Below are 20,946 nucleotides of genomic sequence, written 5' to 3'. Positions count from 1 at the left end.
GTAGCTATAAGGTAGAACGGAAAATATAAAAGGCAGTACATTAATCATGGGTGACTTCAATCGTCATGTGGATTGGGAAAATTAAATTGGCACAGGTAGCCAAGAGGAAGAATTAATAAAGTATACTTGGGACTATTTCTTAGCACAATATGTTGTGGATCCAACCTGAGATCAGGCTATTTTGGATCTCATAATGTATAATGAGGCAGGATTAATAAATAATTTCAGAGTAAAAGATCCCGTAGGAAGCAGTGACCATAACATGGTAGAATTTAGCATTCAGTTTGAGAGTGAGCAACTTGTGTCAGAAACAATTGTGCTAAACTTAAATAGGGTAATTACAAAGGAATGAGGGCAGAGTTGGCAGGAGTGGGCTGAGAAAGGAGTTGGGCAGAAAAGATGGTTGATCAGCAATGACAGATGTTTATGAAAATAGTTCACAACTCACAACAAAATTATATCCCAGCGAGGAAGGAGGATTTTAGGAAGGGGATAAACCTAGGAAGTCAAGGATAATATTAAACTGAAAGTAAAAAATATATGTGGCAATGTGGTAAACCAGAGGATTGGGGAAGTTTTAAAAACCAACAAAAGATGACCAAAAATAACAAAGAGGGAGAAGATAAACTATGAGGCCAAACTAGTAAGTAATATAAAAATGGGGGAGGCCAAAATGAACATAGGCCCCTTAGTGAATGAGACTGGTGAGTCGGCAAAAATTTGGCAGATGGAATATAATGTAGGAAAATGTGAAGTTTTGCACTTTCGTAGGAAGAACCTTGGCACGGGGCACAGTGGTTAGCACTGCTGCCTCACAGAACCAGGGACCCAGGTTCAATTCCAGCATTGGGTGACTGTGGAGTTTGCACATTCTCCCCGTGTCTGCATGGATTTCCTCCGGGTGCTCAAGATTCCTCCCACAGTCCAAAGGTGTGTAGGTTGGTGGATTGGCCATGCTAAATTGTCCCTTATAGTCCAGGGATGTGTGGGTTGGATGGAGTTATGGGGTTGCAGGGATAGGACTCCAGGGTGCTCTTTCAGAGAGTCGGTGCAGACTCTATGGGCTGAATGGCCTCCTTCTGCACTGTAGTGATTCTATTAAAAAAAGGGCGCCACGGTGGCACAGTGGTGAGCTAAATTTCCCCTTAGGTGGTTACTGGGTTACAGGGAAAGGGTGGAGGTATGGGCTTAAGAAGGGTGCTCTTTCCAACGGTCAGTGCAGACTTGATGGGCCAAATGGCCTCCTTCTGGACTGTAGGGATTTTATGAATAAAGACGCTGAATATTATTTCAAAGAAAGATACAGCAGAGGAGATTTGGGGGTCCTCATGCATAAATTGCAAAAAGTGAGTATGCAAGTTCAGCAGGTAATGGGGAATGTTAGCCTTTATTTCAAACGGTATGTAAAATAGGGAAGTACTATACTTATAGTATAGTAAAAATAGGAAATACTATACAAGGCACTAGTTAGACCAAACGTGGAATACTGTGAACGGTTTTGGTTTCCTTATCTAAGGAAACATATACTGGCATTGGAGGCAGTCCAGAGAAGGTTCACAAAGTTGATCCCAGGAATGGAGGGATTTTGTTATAAGAGGCCGAGTTTGTTTTTTACTCATTGGAGTTAAGAAGATTGAGAGGCAACCTTATTAAGACATATCACAGGCTCAAGGAACTTGGACAGGGTGACAGGGTAGATGCTGATAGGTTGTTCACCTTATACATAGAACAGTACAGCACAGAACAGGCCCTTCGGCCCTCGATGTTGTGCCGAGCAATGATCACCCTACTCAAACCCACGTAACCCGTATACCCGTAACCCATGGGAGTGTCTAGGACCAGAGACACAATCTCAGAGTAAGACAGAGATGAGGAGGAATTTCCTCTTTCAGAGGGTACTGAATCTGTGGAATTCTTTACCACAGAAGGCCGTAGAGGATGGGTTAAGTATGCTCAAGGCTGAAACAGACATATTTTTAATCAGTAAGGGAATCAAGGGTTATGGGGTTAAGACAGCAAAGGAGTTGAGGATTATCACGTCAATCCAGTCATAGAATCCCTACAGTGCAGAAGGAGACCATTCGGCCATTCGAGCCTACACCGACCCTCTGAAAGAGCACCCAATCCCCCGCCCTATCCACGTAACTCCACACAACCGTTAGACACTAAGAGGCAATTTAGAATGGCCAATCCAGCTAAACTGCACATATTTAGACTGGGAGTAAAGCGGAGCACCCGGAGAAATCCACTCAGACACAGGGAGGATGTGCAAACTCCACAAAGTCACCCGTGTCGGAATCAAAACTGGGTCCCTGAAGCTGTGAGCAGAAGTGCTAATCACTGTACCACTGTGCCGCCCAGTCATGATCCCATTAAATAGCAAAGCAGACGTGTCAGGCCAAACAGCCTATTTCTGTTTGTGCTTTTGATGGCTTTATGGAATATTGCGATTTCACCATTCAAGAGTAATCTGGAGAACCTTCAGTTTTAAAAATAAACTATATGTTTGTAAAATTGGAACATAAACTGTGAACTAGTCTGAATTCAGAGGCATTTCATGAGAGGTTTCATGAGTTATCAAGAATACAATTTTTTTAAATCAACCACTTTAAAACTTTTTTTCCTTTTGGGAGGGTATATACCTCAGTTTTTCAGATTATTTTTTCTTTTCAGTTTGGAAAACAAAGGTAGTTTTAAGGGATTTATAGTTTTATTGATAAACATTAGAAATACGGGTTGTTTTGAGTGGATTTAAATTAATATTTCTGAGCCAGGAAGGGTAAAACCTATGGTAAGAATCTTGCTGGAGAAGGTGTCTGTATGTGTGGGGGTTGTTTAATTCCCAACTGTGTTTCTATTATGCTTAGAGAGGGCTACGGCGTGAAAAACAAATAGTAGCAGCAGGGGTTTCTTAGTGACTGGAGGCCCCTGTAAGGGTAGAAATGCTTTTAAGTTTTAGCTGTATCTATATTGCAGTTGGAGACAGGACACTGGGGAGTGAACATCTCTCAACTTTGCCAGAAGATGCTGGACAGGACAAGGGAGTTACAGAGCTTCAGATTTGCCAAGGAACAAGTGGTAGTCCAGGGAATTGGGACAGAAAGAATGATTAAGATAATTGGAGTTAAGGGAAAAGAGACCAGGGTATTGTTCATAAGAATTCAAGGAAAGTAATCAAAATGTTCTGAGTTAAATAGACAATTATAGTACCAGATTTAAAGTGGGATAACAGGCTCCAGAAGTTACTCAAACATTTGAGTAATAAACGTCTAGGAATCGACAGTTAACGCATTTGTGAACAGTTTGCAAAGCATTCAAGATAAAGAAATCCTAAAGGGAGGGCTGAAAATCTTGGACTGGATTCGCTGTTAAAAGTGGAGCAGAAGCTTTGTTTAAAAGAGTAATTTGTAAAATTTGGACTAGTTTTCGGAATGAAAATCGCTAAGGGAAAGGATTATTATGAGAGAAGATTTTAAAGTGTGTTTTTGGGAGTGGAGCTTTGAAACTCTCATGTGACAATCATTTGGGGTTTCGGAGAAGAAATCCACAGACACTAACTTGGGTTCAGAGCGGAGTGTATTTGACTACAGCCAATCTGTGTGCTTAAAAAGGACTGTGTGTTAATGGGACCATTGTAGTTTAAGATGTACGTTAACCTTAACATCAGTGTAATTGTTAAACCAATGGGGGAGTAAAGGAATATTGTGTCATAATCTAATATTTTCATGTTTAATAAATGTTTTCTTATTGTTGTTCAAACTAATTAGTGGTCCTGTGACTCTTCCTCTGTGTTTTATAAAAAAAGTTAATGTTACGGTCTTTTGAGCCAGAGTTCCATTCTGGGATCCTCCTGCCCAGTTTTAATACCAACTGGGATCATAACACCTTTTTTCAGGTTTCTGTAGATTAAACAACAATAGTTGGGAAAAAGTCACCAGATCTGCTATCAGCCTAACATTGTTAAGGTCCCAGATAAATGGGTTAATAACTACATCAATATGGTTTAACACAGTTGTAGATACGGTAATAGAGCCATACAAACCTCCATGTTCCTTTTAAATTCAAGTTTCAAGTATATAATAAAATGATTTTCTTAAGTAGCTGCAATATTTGACATCGCAAAGCATAATCAAATCATACTTAATGCAAGTCGAAACATAAAAGGTGCTTTTCAAAATTGTGTGCTAATTATACTTAAATTCAGTATTAACTTTGAATAAACATACCTCTACTATGTCATCATCAAACAGCAACCAAAAGTCATGGCTCTTTACTATTGCAATGTAGTGACCTCGATTAGGACCACTAAAGAAAAGAAACAACTAGTATTAATACAAAATCTCTTTTTAATGTTTTTGTAGCGTCAGATAAATTTTATACTAACAAGAGTTGAAAACAAGAGTTGAAGTAAAATTCTAGCCGTTAAAGATGAAATTGCCTATCCATCATTTTCTCCTCTCCGCTCATATTAGACTTTGCCAGAAAATCTGGCAGGGAGCCAGGGTATAATGATTAATTTACATTTTACAGGTTTAATCAGTTTTTCACAAAAAAAAGGCTACAAGGGATATTTTTCAGCCTCAAAGGCTGCTGCTGGCCATATAGACATAGACATAGAACAGTACAGCACAGAACAGGCCCTTCGGCCCTCGATGTTGTGCCGAGCAATGATCACCCTACTTTAAACCCATGTAACCCATAACCCAACAATCCCCCCATTAACCTTACACTACGGGCAATTTAACATGGCCAATCCACTTAACCCGCACATCTTTGGACTGTGGGAGGAAACCGGAGCACCCGGAGAAAACCCACGCACACACGGGGAGGACGGGCAGACTCCACACAGACAGTGACCCAGCCGGGAATCGAACCTGGAACCCTGGAGCTGTGAAGCATTGATGCTAACCACCATGCTACCGTGAGGCCAAATATAATGTACGGACAACCTGCATTGCAGTTAACAAAATATTAGATTACAGACTGTCATAAAGGATGGCTCCAATAGGTTTTGATCCAGTCCTCAGATAATTTACAGTATTGCTGCAAAGCTTATTTTGTAAACTAGTACCAATATACTATAAGGCCAAGATTCTTAAAGCAGTTTCAAAATGCTTTGTAATATTTTTAACTCATCAGCTAAACAAGCTCAAACCTCTACCAGCTTCAATCACCTGTGTGTTACATAGCTGAAAATGTTCCCTTTACACACAACAAACGTTTATAAAGATATTACTTACAACTACTATTGGCTGCTTTTCAAACTTTGAATGAATATTGTGCGAACGATTCTCATCCATCATTACACTTTACAGATGTATTGGCAGGGTGCAGTGGGGCAGATAACGCAGGGACCGGTTTAGCACAGGGCTAAATAGCTGGCTTTTAAAGCAGACCAAGGCAGGCCAGTAGCATGGTTCAATTCCCATACCAGCCTCTCCGAGCAGGCGGCGGAATGTGTCAACTAGGTGCTTTTCACAGTAACTTCATTTGAAGCCTACTTGTGACAATAAGGGATTTTCATTTCATTTCATATCATTTACAGTACTCCCACAGGAAAACATACAAATTTCATATACCCAACATTGCATTATATTGAAAAGTGCAATTTATAAACATACTTTCTCCATACACAATTTCAAAAGATTTAAAACTACAAAAAAATGGTTCACGTGACTGCTCCATACCATAATAGTTCATTTCAATTAAGAAAACACCTCAGCATTTTCCCCCCAACAACAATGGACCATAACGTCCGACTAGACTAGCTAGGAAAGAGATGTCCCACAGGAATTAGAAGAATTTCATGCACAATTACCTGGTCTTGAAAACTGCGCTGATACGTCCAGCGGCCAGAGCAGCTTGGGGCCTGCATCAAAACACTCCCCACAGGCCCCAGCGGATTTGAAAGAGGTTATGGCTCCTTTTATACAGCACTAACAGTAGTAAAGCAGGTATGTTTGAAGGGCCCAGTGAAATTGGCAGATCAGGGAGAAGGGAAGTGTTTACAGTAAGTGGATAAAATTGGGGTGGTCTGAGGATGGGGTGGGTCCCGTGGATGTCGGTCTGAGTGTTTACAATAGTTACCCTGAAGTTCGAAGAGGTTTTAGTTTTTTTAACTTCTGGGTAAGCATTGGTGCAACCCTGGTGGAATCATTTGAAGTTAGTGAATTAAATTGAATTTTTGGATGGTTCCTTGCGCAGGGCAATTGTCTAGAAGAAGTTAGCACTTCTGGGCAATTGTCGTGCAAACCCTTACCGTTAACGTTCCGAGAAGAATTCCCCAGTATTTCTTGGGGTACCCCCATATCTAATGCTGGGAAGTTTGGAAGTTACAGCCCTCAAAGCAAATGGCAAACAAGTGACACAGGTTTTATTAAATTTTCTTTTTAAAAACCTTCCAAAACTACAAGATAACATACTTTCAATTACTTTAGACCTGATTGAGAAGGTTCTGGACCATGTACACTGGTTCACAATTATGCCAGGGAAATCCTGAATCCACTGCTCATTTGTCCTGTCTGCTTCCATAGGTGATCAAAAAGCTTCATGAATGACTCGCAACAGATCAATAGTATTTATTACAATTACTTGCATGTATGAGTTTACAAACATGTTCCTTAAAATAAATGCATCAAAAAATTATTTGTATACTGCATTAATTGTAAAATCATAATTTATTAATGCACTTTATCCAAATGCCCTCTCTTGCTCAAAACGCATATTTGCAAACCTCATACTTATGCAAAATGTATGTATCCCATACTTGCATACTGCCTGGGAACCTCTTGCCATTTTAAATTGCTGTGTTTGATTTTGTGATAGAAGTGTCTCTGTAAACGTTCCGCTCTGTAATTGCATCCTCCTCCAATGCAACGAGATGCTGCATCAAGACTGCAGCTCGGTGGCGCAGTGGTTAGCATTGCTGCTTCATGGCACGGGGACCCAGGTTCGATCTCGGCCCCAGGGTCACTATCAGTGTGGAGTATACACATTTTCCCGTGTCTGGGTGGGTCTCACCCCCACAACCCAAAAAGATGTGCCGGTTAGGTGAACTGGCCATGCTAAATTATCCTTAATTATGGGCAGCACAGTGGTTAGCAGCGCTTCCTAACAGCTCCAGGGACCCGGGTTCAATTCCGGTCTCGGGCGGCTGTGTTTGGAGTTTTTACTTTCTCCCTGTGTCTGCGTGGGTTTCCTCCGGGAGCTCCGGTTTCCTCCGACAGTCCAAAGATGTGAGGTTAGGTGGATTGCTCCTGACCACATAATGACTAAATTAACCCAGAAAAGTGCGAGGTGATGCACTTTGGAAGGAAAAACAAGACAAGGGAGTACTCAATGAATGGCAGGACACTAGGAAGCTCAGAGGAACAGAGGGATCTTGGGGCTCTTGTCCACAGATCCCTGAAGGTGGCAGGATAGGTTAATAGGGTAGTTAAGAAGGCACACAGGATACTTGCCATTGTCAGTTGTGGCACGGATTCTAAGAGTAGAGAGGTTATGTTGGAACTATACAGGACTTTGTTTAGGCCACAGCTAGTGTACGGTGTGCAGCTCTGGTTACCTCACTAATAATAATCTTTATTGTCACAAGTAGGCTTACATTAACACTGCAATGAAGTTACTGCAAAAGTTACTATAGGAAGAACGTGATTACACTGGAGAAAGTGCAGAGGAAATTCACAAGGCTGTTGCCTGGGATGGAGTATTTCATCTATGAAGAGAGGCTGGTTAGGCTCGGGTTATTTTCTTTAGAGTAGAGAAGGCCAAGGGGGGACCTGGTTGAGGTGTATAAAATTATGAGGGGTATGGACAGGGTGGATAGGATTCAGATGTTCTCCTTAGTTGAAGGGTCAATAACTAAGGGTCAATGAGGAGGAGGCATAATTTTAAGGTGCAGGGTAGGTGTAAAGGGGATTTGAGGAAAAACCTTCTCACCTAGAGGGTGGTCGGAGTCTGGAATGCACTGCCTGGGAGGGTACTAGAGGCGAGAAACCTCGCAACTTTTAAAAATAGATGAGCACTTGAAATGCCATAACATTTTAGGCTATGGACCAAGTGCTGCAAAGTGGGATTAGCATAGATTTAATGTAGTTTTGATCGGTGCAGAATTAATGGACTGAAGGGCCTCTTCTATACTGTATGACTCGAGAGCCAACACTAAACAACCTAATTCCCTCACTGTAATATCACCTGCTCTCCCGACCTTAGCTCATCTGCTTCTGAAACCCTCGTTTACGCCTCCGTTATCTCCAGACTTGATTAACCTGATGCAGTCCTGGCTGGCCTCCTGATATACCATCAAATTCACTGCGAGACTGTGAGAACGAGTGAACATAAGACTTGATTATCCAGGAACTTGCCTGCCAGTGTCTGCTGTACAAATGAGTGCCGCCCACAGGTGGCCGGTCTATATATCGCCCCGGAGAGGGCGGAGCCAGAGTCCACCGGGGTTCTAGTACAGTACCCGGAAGTAGACCGTATTATCATTTCCTGGTCATAGGTCACAGTACTATACAGACACTTCATACTCAGGTGAATGCATTCACCACACCTCCGATGTTCTACCTTCTGTAAGTCCAAGGTCACCCAAAACTCTGATACCCATGTTCTTTCTCACACCAAGTCCTATTCACCAATCGTCCTTGTGCTTGCTGACTTACATTGGCTCCCAGTCAAGCAAAACCTCAATTATAAAATTCTCATCTTTATTTTCGTATCCCTCTATAGTCTTTTCTTCTCCCCATCTAGGCACGAGCTTCTGGAATGCTCTTACTAAATCTCCCCAAAGCAAATTAGACTGATCCGTCTTCCATTAATTTGTTTCTTAAAACCTATACCGTTGACCAAGCTTTTGGTCATCTAAATATTTCCTTATGGGGTCGAACATTACTTTTTAATGGTCCTCATGAACACCGTTTGGCTTTTTTTTACATTAAAAGGCACTAGAAATTGCTGTTACTGTAGTATTCATTATGCATCAGTCACAATATTTTTTATATCTTGGGCCAGAAGAAAATTCATTAATACTTAAGACTACAACGAATCAATCCATTAATCCCCCTCTCTCTCTTGCATTTCATCAGCTTCTATCACTCTACGTTCCAATCTCTTCCTATTATTCTATCCTACATGCCTGCTCTCTAACTGCATCATTAATTCCCCTCTTCCCAGCCCCCCCCCGCATCCTTGCCATTCCATTCCTATCTCCCCTCCCATCCTACTCCCCTGCTCTTCTCCCTCTCTGCTAATCTTTTCTCTCTCCTTATTCCTTTGATCTATTCTCTTCACCACACACTTTCCAGCTCTGCTCTTTTCTACAGTCTAACTCCACCCCTGTATTAACATCCTGTGCTGGTTTGCTGCTATTCAGGCATTTCCTCTGAACTCCAAACCCACTTGGCAGCTTTCATTTCCATACCCACTTCCAAGATTCTAACCCCCCTCTGGCTTCATACCATGCTTTACCTTCCTCTTCTCTTAACTTTTAACCCTACTTTTTAAGGCCCCCGCCTTCTAATTCGTATCTGACCACTGCACTATCCCCAAATGTAACCCTGTGTTACGCTGCATCTTATCCTCTTCTATTCTTGCTCTTCCTTCCCCTCAAGCTTCCAGCACTACGGTTTTTTCATAGCCCTTGTCTGATTTTCTTTGTCCTCTAACTCAATTTGACCTGAAAATTCCACTTGCTCCAACGTGATGGGAGATTTGCTGTGAGTGCGCACCTCCTCGCTGTTCAGAATTATTGATCATAATTATTTTACTGAAGAACAATACACATACAATGCAGTGTAATAAGCAAACCATATTAACATTTTCTTCTTCATTCTCACGCTGAAGGGCAACACATCTGTTTACTCATATAATCCTAAATACATGTTTTGATTTTCATCTCAACTATCTTATAAAATGTAGAAAGGAAAATTGAGCAGAGTGGAATACACACTTATTAATGGAATCTGCTTAAGTTTTCTTCAATTCACTTAAATGAAAGAAAATGAGAGTGCTTTCAGCCAACAGTCTGCATTCCTCCCTGCATTTCCCAACTGGTAGGAAGGAGAGGCAATATAAATTAGAAGGATTCAATTCTAAAGGGGTGCTGGAACAGAGGTATCTGGGGTATATGTGTACAAATCGCTGACGGTGGCAGGGAAGTTTAGAAAGTGATTAATAAGTTGTACAGGATCCAAGGCATAAATAGGGACATAATGTAAAAAAGCAAGGAGGTTACGATGAACGTTTATGAAACATTGGTTTGGCCACAGCTGAGTATTGTATCCAATTCACAGGAATACATTTTGAAAGGATGGAGAGCCAAAACGAGGGTGTAGAAAAGATTTACTCGAATGCTTCTCGGGTTGAGGGACTTCAGTTATTTAAAAAGATTGAAGAAACTGCAGCCATTCTCTTTGGAGAAGAGAGGTTGGTAAGAGATTTGATGGCGGGTTCAAAATTTGAGTGGTTTAGCAGAGTACATAGGGGGAAACTGTTTCATTGGCAGAAAGGTCAAGAAGCAACAGACACAAACTTAAGATGATTGGCAAAAGAAGCAATGGGGACATGATGAAAATCTTTTACACAGTGAATGGTTAGAATCTGGAACGCGCTTCCTGAAAGTGTAATGGAGGCAGATTCAACCATGGCTTTCAAAGGGGAAATGGATAATTGCCCAAAGCAAAAGAATTTAAAGGACTATGGGGAAAGGCGGGGGAGTGAACTAGCCGAGTTGCACTTACAGAGAGACCTGGTATCGACATGACAAACTACAGTCGCTTTCTGTGGTGTAACCATTCTATGATTCAATCTAGCCATTACTTTATGCCCAGATGAGACAGACAAAAGTCTAGCCCTTGTAGTTTGGCAGTGACAATAATGCTGTGATACGATTCCACCATAGCAAATTGCCTTCACACTAAAGCTTAACTATTGAGATACTGCAGAAGCTGTGCCTGATCATATTCTCATCTTACAGTTATGAATGTGCATTTTCCAGCAGAGGTTGGTGAATGGTGGATTGTGATAAGAAGCAAAAGGGTGGGGGAGGGGGAGGGGTACATTACTGGCCCTTGAGGGGAGTCCAAGATATAGCTGAGTATATGTGCCCAAAAAGGAATGCTTTGATGGGTTTTTCTTGTTCTATACTTTTTTTGTATTCTTAAATGCAAAGAAGATTTAGTGCTTACCTTCCACAATGCACCACCACAGCAACCAGGTCATACATTCTGTCTGGATTGGTGGCATCACCTGATGTGTTGAATAGTCGGAGTTCTAGAGGAAAGACTACTCTGTAGGATAATTTTGTGTATCGATGCAATTGATCCATATATTTGAATCTCTTCAGGTGAAGGGCTAAAATCATAGGCAGTTTTTTAACTTTCATCCTGCAAAATGACATCAAAGGTCATGTGACAAATGTTATAATAAAGTTTTATTTTGATAATATATCTAAAAAGTCCTATAGTTTAGAACTAGCAGATTAGAATCAAGCTTTTTTAATTTGCACGTTACTTATAGAGCTACATTTTCCATCTATTGATTACATTAGGATTGTTTTTTTAAACTCTTCTACAGTCCCTGCCTTCTTCCTCTCCAAATCTTAATTCATCCAAGTAATATCTGTTATTATGATGTGATGTGGTTGTTCAAGTGTGTTTGCTACCAGCCTATCTGTGGTTTAATGACTTCTTTTGGACAGATGAAACATGGTCTCATATACTTCTTTCTATATCTACCAGATAAACATTGTCCTGAAGTTTAATTGGTTCCAATAAAGTTACGTTCCACTCAAAGGCTATTTAGTACATTGGACTTTTAAATAAATGATTCCTCACCTATTATACAAGCAGGACGGCATTTTTTATGTGTTTAGCAACTACTTACACATTTTGATACAAAGTATGCTGCAGCATAAAATCTGTTAGATTAAAAAAATTAATTTTGATATTTATGATAATAGTCAGCTTAGAAATACTTGCACATTTCAGGAAAACAATTGAATTTGGACTGGGCAAACTAAGACCAAATCAATTTGTCTGAGTTCATTGCTTTAAGAGCACCACAGAACTGAAAAAAATATCATTGATCTTTCACTAGAGTCCCTGATCTTATCTGTGCAGCTGTACTCAACTGTCTCTCTTGCAAAGAGGAGGAGATCAGAGAAAACACTAATGTCCCTAAAATCTCTGTATTTGTAACATTTGCCCGAGGGTGATTAGTTTCTTTAGTGTGTGCAGCTAGCTGAAAGAATCTCTGCCTTTGAGATTAGGTAAACTCCTGCATCTATCCTCCTAAACTCCTATCCTCCTCAGGAGACTAGCTGATCAAGAGCATAATCTTAAACAAATGTAACCTAAATTTGAAAAAAAAAATCAACCTGTTTAACTACTAAGCTGCACTACTTGTTCACATTTTCATTTATATAGAAGTCCATGGTGCACCATTCAGGTGATATTAGATCTCTGACAACACAAACAAGACAAGCCATTTGATCAAATACTACTGTAATTAGAAACTTGAAAATCACTAGGTATTGGGATAGCCATCATGTTAAGGGCTCAGATGGAGTAGAGTTCTAAAATGAATGCAGGAGAACCTTTTAGCTCAATTTGTAGAGGATCCAACAAGGCATGGTGCAATGCTGGACCTAATTCTGGGGAATGAAGCCAGACAAGTGGTTGATGTGTTGGGGGGGATAGCATTCTAGTGATAGCGACCACAACATGGACAAAGAAAATTACAGCACAGGAACAGGCACTTCAGCCTCCCAGCCTGCGCCGATCCAGATCCTTTATCTAAACCTGTCGCCTATTTTCCAAGGATCTACTTCCCTCTGTTCCCTGCCCGTTCATATATCTGTCCAGATGCATCTTAAATTATGCTATCGTGCCTGCCTCTATCACCTCTGCTGGCAAAGCGTTCCAGGCGCCCCCCACCCTCTGCGTAAAAAACTTTTCTCGCGCATCTCCCTTAAATTTTCCCTCTCTCACCTTGAAATCGTGACCCCTTGTAATTGACACCCCCACTCTTGGAAAAAGCTTCTTGCTATCCACCCTGTCCATACCTCTCATAATTTTGTAGACCTCAATCAGGTCCCCCCTCAACCTCCGTCTTTCCAACGAAAACAATCCTAATCTACTCAACCTTTCTTCATAGCTAGCACCCTCCATACTAGGCAACATCCTGGTGAACCTCCTTTGCACCCTCTCTAAAGCATCCACACCCTTCTGGTAATGTGGCGACCAGAACTGCACGCAGTATTCCAAATGTGGCCTAACCAAAGTCCTATACAACTGTAACATGACCTGCCGACTCTTGTACTCAATACCCCATTCAATGAAGACAAGCATGCTGTATACCTTCTTGACCACTCTATTGACCTGCGTTGCCACCTTCAGGGTACAATGGACCTGAACTCCCAGATCTCTCTGTACATCAATTTTCCCCAGGACTCTTCCATTGACCATATAGTTCGCTCTTGAATTAGATCTTCCAAAATGCATCACCTCGCATTTGCCTGGATTGAACTCCATCTGCCATTTTCTGCCCAACTCTCCAATCTATCTATATTTTGCTATATTCTCTGACAGTCCTCCTCGCTATCTGCAACTCCACCAATCTTAGTAGCATCTGCAAACTTGCTAATCAGACCACCTATACCTTCATCCAGATCATTTATGTATATCACAAACAACAGTGGTCCGAGCACGGATCCCTGTGGAACACCACTAGTCACCTTTCTCCATTTTGAGACACTCCCTTCCACCACTACTCTCTGTCTCCTGTTGCCCAGCCAGTTCTTTATCCATCTAGCTGGTACACCCTGAACCCCATACGACTTCACTTTTTCCATCAACCTGCCATGGGAAATTTTATCAAACACCTTACTGAAGTCCATATATATGACATCCACAGCCCTTCCCTCATCAATTAACTTTGTCACTTCCTCAAAGAATTCTATTAGGTTTGTAAGACATGACATTCCCTGCACAAAACCATGCTGCCTATCACTGATAAGTCTATTTTCTTCCAAATACGAATAGATCCTATCCCTCAGTATCTTCTCCAACAGTTTGCCTACCACTGACGTCAAACTCACAGGTCTATAATTCCCTGGATTATCCCTGCTACCCTTCTTAAACATAGTGGCAACATTAGCAATTCTCCAGTCCTCCGGGACCTCGCCCGTGCTCAAGTATTCTGCAAAGATATCTGTTAAGGCCCCAGCTATTTCGTCCCTTGCTTCCCTCAGTAACCTGGGATAGATCCCATCCGTACCTGGGGACTTGTCCACCTTAATGCCTTTTAGAATACCAAAAACTTGGTTCAATTTAAATTTGTTATGGACAAACAAATAGACAAACTGCAAAAAATAGGTTTTGGATTGGGGAAGAGGAAATTTTAACAAAATAAGGCAGGATCTGGGTGGACTGGAAGGTGTTACTTGTGGGGAAATCTATAGTAAAGCAGTGGGGTGTTCAAAATTGAAATGGGGAGGGTATAGGCCCAATATATCCCGTCTAATAATAGTAATCTTTATTAGTGTCACAAGTAGGCTTACATTAGCACTGCAATGAAGTTACTGTGACAATCCACTAGTTGCCACAGTCCGGCGCCTGTTCGGGTACACCGAGGGAGAATTCAGAATGCCTAAATCACCTTGGGTAATAGGAAGTGTAACAAACCCAGCAGAGAACCATGGAAGACCCAGAGACATTCAGGATATGATGAGAAGGAAAAGAGAGGCTTTTTAGCAAGTATAAGGGGAGCAAGACTGCAGAGTCATTAGTGGAGCACTGAAAGTGCAGGACAGAGCTTAAGAAATCAATTAGGAGAGCAAAGAGAGGATATGAGAAGGTTCTGGGTAAAAGTAGGGAAAAATCTCAAGATATTCTACAAGTATATCAATGGGAAGAGGATAACCAGGGAAAGCATAGGGCCCATTAAGGACCAAGGGGGAGATCTGTGGGTGGGACATTAAATTTAGAGTACTCAATTCTTTTTTTTCCAATTAAGGGGCAATTTAGCGTGGCCAATTTACCTACTCTGCACATCGTTTTGGGCTGTGGGGTGACACCCATGCAGATATGGGGAGAATGTGCAAACTCCACATGAACAGTGACCTGGGGCTCGAATTGAACCCAGGTCCTTGATGCTGTGAGGCAGCAGTGATAACCACTACGAAATCATGCTGCCCAGCCAGAGGACATTGATAGGGTGTTCACCCATCTTTCTTCACCCAAGAGATTGAGGAAGTAGTTAGAGATTTCGGGAAGAGATATTGTGAGGGTCTTGAGCAATTTAGCAATGTAGGGAGTGACAAGGTATTGGAGGTATTGACAGGCTTAAAAGTGGACAAATTTCCTGGTCCGGATTAATTGTGTCCTAGGCTGCAGTGGGAGGCGAGGAAAAGAAACATCTTCACTCAGAAGGCGGTGAACCTATGGAATTCTCTACCACAAAAGGCCAAGATATTGAATATATTTAAGAAAAAAGGGATGATTTCTATACTCTAACGGGGTCAAGGGGCATGGGGAAAGTGTGGTGTTGAGATAGAGGTCCAGCCATGATCATACTGAATGGCGGAGTTGGCTTTTAGGGCTGACTCACCTACTTCTGCTCCCATTTTCTACATTTCTATGTTTGTCGTACCAGAAACCGAGGACAGAGAGCACATATTCAAGTTAAGCATCCTAAAACATCAGTTCCTCATTGGAAAATAAATTTGAGGAAAGCAATCTCCAACACAGTCTATAATTGGTAAACTTTGGTTTACAAGTGCAACAGGTGATTAAGAAGGCAAATGGAATTTTGTCCTTCATTGCTAGAGGGATGGAGTTTAAGACTAGGGAGGTTATGTTGCAATTGTATAAGGTGTTAGTGCGGCCACACCTGGAGTATTGTGTTCAGTTTTGGTCTCCTTACTTGAGAAAGGACGTACTGGCGCTGGAGGGTGTGCAGAGGAGATTCACTGGGTTAATCCCAGAGCTGAAGGGGTTGGATTATGAGGAGAGGTTGAGTAGACTGGGACTGTACTCGTTGGAATTTAGAAGGATGAGGGGGGATCTTATAGAAACATTTAAAATTATGAAGGGAATAGATAGGATAGATGCGGGCAGGTTGTTTCCACTGGCGGGTGACAGCAGAACTCGGGGACATAGCCTCAAAATAGGGGGAAGTAGATTTAGGACTGAGTTTAGGAGGAACTTCTTCACCCAAAGGGTTGTGAATCTATGGAATTCCTTGCCCAGTGAAGCATTTGAGGCTCCTTCATTACATGTTTTTAAGGTAAAGATAGATAGTTTTTTGAAGAATAAAGGGATTAAGGGTTATGGTGTTCGGGCCGGAAAGTGGAGCTGAGTCCACAAAAGATCAGCCATGATCTAATTGAATGGCGGAGCAGGCTCGAGGGGCCAGATGGCCTACTCCTGCTCCTAGTTCTTATGTTCTTATGAGCTCAATATCTCTGGTTCCATGATTATATGCAACTCACTCAATTCCCTTTAGAGTCATTCCATTGCAGAAATGACATTTAATCTCCCCTCTTCATTCACATATCATTTGATTTTTCCTCATTTGGAACAATGGTTTAATATAAAAGCAACCCTGAAGGAATGTAAAGAACCATGAAGCAATTCACAGTTTTATTTTTCAGAAAATACTGCAACAATACATTTCCCTTTTTGATACAGATAGGGATTTTCAATTAATTTAATCAATTAACGTCTTTAATCAGAATCTGAACAATCAACTCTGAGTCATTACATCCATTGTATAATGGATCGAAACATGTTTGTTGAAACAATATTATAGATTCTTACCTTTTCTGAGCTTCTTGCTTACTGCAGCACACTTCACAATAATATTTATATTCGCTACACAGCGTCTCTGTATTACTAAACCCCCTGTGCAAAAAAAGGCAGATCTTGCATTTATCTCTGATACTTAACAATAAATTCAAGGTTAAAGAGATGAAAATTGACTACATATTTTAAAAGTCCCCCATAAATCATAAGTCTGATCATTTAACGTGATAAAAACCCTGATTTCTAAGAAGAATTACAAAGTTGGATATTGTTTCACATTTTACTCAGCATACCTCAAGCAATGTGTAATTGAAGTATTCTGCTCCACATCAACAGAAAGGTCTAAAAAGTCTTCATCTTTGCTACTTACCTGCGAAGTAGAGAATTTAAAGTTACTATCAGTAGTAATACAATAATCTGAAAGCATTTTTTCCTGAAGTACAAGAAAAGCATGCAATTCTTTCTGGGACACTTGTGGATAGCTAAATGGAGGGAAATGTAGTTCTGTTCTCAAAGCAAAATCTAGATCTAAATGTGATCATTCAAATTGAGTCACCCACACAGGAATTTCAAGCAAAATATTAAAGAAGCTGGGGAAAAGTGGCAAAACAGCATTAGAGTAGATATCCTGATATGGGGTTAGCACTAATACAACAGCTCAACTGACATCCACTGTATTTCAAGTAGCCACAGGCAATGAATGGAGTGGAAAATAAAAGTTTATTATTACTGTTACCCCCATATTTTCTTATGAATAATAAAATTGACAAGTTCAGAAATCGTGAATTTTTGAATGCTAAACTTACAGTTTCACAGTTAAGACAACGGGTTTCATTAGTCAATGTTCCTTGAAACATTTCATGCACCCAAGTTGGTTCTGGTACGTCATTGCTATTGCCATTATCATCATTAATACAGCCATTATGTAGCTGTCCATTCTGTTTTTCCTGCTTTTTCTCTTCCTGCAGGATATCGGCAATGGTGTTTAGCAAGTAGTTCAAGAACTCATGAGCATCTTGTTGCATGTAATTATCAAAAAGTTCTGAAACAAAAAAAAATGAGTGAACAATTCTATCTATATTGATAGGGAGCAAAATATGTGCTGCAATATATTTTTAATTGGAACAAGTACTCAATTTAACTTCATAATTGTGAGCTTCACCCTCGTATCAGAGTCAAAAAAGGGCAGACTTATCCAAGCTATTCCCCAGTTCCAGTAATCAAAATAACAGAAGATGATGTGGGAATAGTGGATGGTGTGGAATGAGTTCAGGACTGTACTCCTTCAACACACCCAAAGTAAATTGTCCAGCAACGATGTAATGCCTTTCATGAAAAATCTAACAGTGCTATGTTCTGGAAGCACCATTAGGTGGCAATTTTGCTTTTAGTCAGTCTTTAGCACAGGAGAGCAATAATTTCAACATCAATGTTGCTGAAATGGAGAGAAAGAATGTTTTGGAGGAAGATTGTGATGCAGGAGCACATGGAGGATGGCTGGGTGAATATTCTGGAGCATTGAAGTTCAGAATTTTCCTTCAAGAAATTAAATGGCCAGAATTTAAGAGTGCAGATATCTGAGGGTTATGGGGCTGAAAGAGATTAGAGATGGGGAGAGGCAAAGCCATGAGGGGATCTGAAAACAAGAATGAGCATATGAACGGACTAATATCATAATTTTCTTAATCTGCATACTTCTGTAGCATGTACCCTGTGCCTTTTCCAAAGACCAGAGCAAGATGGCATCCAGCTCAGCCTGCAACAATGTGCATTTGATGCAGACACAATTCTGGAACAAGAATGGTCCATGTAGCACCAAAATTATACAGAGATATTCAAAATGTTTTACCATTAAAGAATTACAGTGTTGGTATTCTTCAATATTCAGATAATCTGTAAATGTTGTGGTCAATTTTCAAATTATTGTGTCATTCAAAAAATAAAATCGATCCAAGATATCACAAGGCCAAAATGGTAAAATTGTTGGCTTTTTCCCATGTTGATTTCCCCAACATTATCTTACAATGATCAACCATCACCACTCACTGTGAGTAACACCCAAGTGCCAGCATTTAAAAATCACTGAGGTGTTGTCAGACTGATTGGGTGGAATCTTCCAGCCCTTCCTGCCAGCAGGGCTGAGTCAACACCAAATCGCCAGAGACTTCGGCGGGACTGGAAGATCCTGCCATCAACCAATGGCAAGCCACCTCCATGGGATAACACACTGCAGTGGGGGGGCTGGAGAATTCCAACCATTATATCTTTACATTCGTTCACAAGTTAGACTGACCTTGTCTCCCTTGAATAAGAATCTTACCATTTTCTTTCCGTAGTCTTGTTATAAACTTTTTGGGAGGTATTACACCAACTTTCTTCTTTTGTGTGGCTATGTTGTGGAAGAGATCTGCCAAGCACGTGAGTAGATTTTCCTTTCTCCTGGGTTGATTCTTGTAGGCTAGAACTTTCTCTCGAAATGGACGGCAAAAATAAAGTGCCTGAAGGACTGAATTACAGTAGCAGGTATTCCCAAACTAATAGCACAAGAGAGGACAAACAAGCTGAAATCAGTCACAAGGTAAATCGAAAAAAGTTCAGAAAAATACAACTCTTCACATAGTTGTATGAATAAATGCTTAGAATTTCCTAACCATTCTGTAAGTGTTGCCAACTTGAATATTTACTTTTCCCTATTGTTAACCAAAATGTTACCTTGCAGTTTTTGTATTTTCCAACCCAGCTAGTACATTACAGTACAAAAGCTACTACTTGTTTTACAAAAAAAAAGGAGAAAGTTACATATTACTATGTGCACATATACAAGAAATAAATAATGTTTTTTCAATTTTGCAAGTTCCAGGATTATTTTAACATATTAAAACATTGGGCCATATTTTCTTGAATCTAACATGCAGAAATTAATTATAGTGTAGGCTTCAGCACAGATCTTTTACTTTTAGAAGATTGCATAGAAAATTGCTATCAAACTCAAAAAACCTAATTGATGCTGATGTCTGTGATCGTGGGCCTTTCTGCATCCAAATGCTTGCATAGAAATCTACACCACCACATGATTTGTCTAAACCCAAGAACCTTGCATGAGCTATTCTTTGCACAGGAATGGAACTTTATAAATGAAGGCAGAGTATGGGGTAGTTGTATTTTACAGGCAGTGTAAATGATTGTGGATATTTCACCATAACTTACTTAGGTATACATTTAATATATGAAAGGATGGCACGGTAGCACAGTGGTTAGCACTGTTGCTTCACAATGCCAGGGACCTAGGTTTGATTCCCGGCTTGGGTCTCTGTGCGGAGTTTGCATGTTCTCCCTGTGTCTGCATGGTTTCCTCTGGGTGCTCCGATTTCCTCCCACATGTCCCGAAAGATGCGCTTGCTAGGCGAATTGGACATCCTGAATTCTCCCTCGGAGTGTGGCGAATAGGGGATTTTCACAGTAACTTAATTAAAATGTTAATTTGAGCATACTTGTGACACTAAGATTATTAAAATTTCCTCCAAACAGATGGTGCAACTTTACTCTCCTGGTCTTTCAATACAACTACTAATTTCCCAATTTGGAACCGTGTGAAATTAAAATGAGCTCTACAGGTAATTAATGTACTTATCATAAACTACCTGATCCTTTTGGAGGGAAACAAAAGATTACTTTGAATGTTCGCATAATTCTCATTTACTGTTACGGTGCAATGCGGATACTTTGGTAATGGAAACCAGTGATGGCTTAACCCAGTGATTCTATTCTTCATTATCAATTGAACTGATTATTTTTGAGGCGGACCGTGAATCACCACCAATCCTAGTCTCCAGAATGTTTGTAATATTTTGGTAAACAATCAGCAATGACTGTGCGATTATAAAGAATACAGACAGACAAACTCCCAGAAACCCCATCGAATAGTAGTTGAGGAACATCTCTTTCGGATGGATATTAAGGACCGTAAGCAAATATTGAGTAGCTGATACACAACTTGATTCTTAGATATATGAGCGTGCATCAAAATATATAATTAACACTAATATGGCTATCTTACTCAGATCAACAAGGGTGGATAGGGTAAAAATTGCCATTCCATTCAAGTGGGTCGAAAGAGGAGGAATGTGTTTGTGATGGGAGA

At 40.6% G+C, this 20,946-nt stretch overlaps 1 protein-coding gene across 1 annotated transcript in view; it reads right to left on the bottom strand.

Annotated features, from left to right (window-relative positions):
• LOC119977820 (ubiquitin carboxyl-terminal hydrolase 12) overlaps positions 1–20,946 on the bottom strand; it is a 49,910-nt gene that overhangs the window by 7,602 nt on the left and 21,362 nt on the right. The window contains exons 3-8 of the mRNA XM_038819044.1: positions 19,126–19,339; positions 17,612–17,847; positions 17,099–17,175; positions 16,821–16,904; positions 11,187–11,384; positions 4,227–4,305 (exon numbers count right to left, since the gene is read on the bottom strand). Of these exons, the coding sequence (XP_038674972.1) occupies positions 4,227–4,305; positions 11,187–11,384; positions 16,821–16,904; positions 17,099–17,175; positions 17,612–17,847; positions 19,126–19,339 (888 nt within the window). The remainder of the gene's footprint in view (positions 1–4,226; positions 4,306–11,186; positions 11,385–16,820; positions 16,905–17,098; positions 17,176–17,611; positions 17,848–19,125; positions 19,340–20,946) is intronic.

This window comes from Scyliorhinus canicula, chromosome 14 (assembly GCF_902713615.1).
Source record: "Scyliorhinus canicula chromosome 14, sScyCan1.1, whole genome shotgun sequence".
In the NCBI taxonomy this organism is placed as follows: Eukaryota; Metazoa; Chordata; class Chondrichthyes; order Carcharhiniformes; family Scyliorhinidae; genus Scyliorhinus; species Scyliorhinus canicula.
This window is presented reverse-complemented; position numbering and strand designations above follow the sequence as displayed.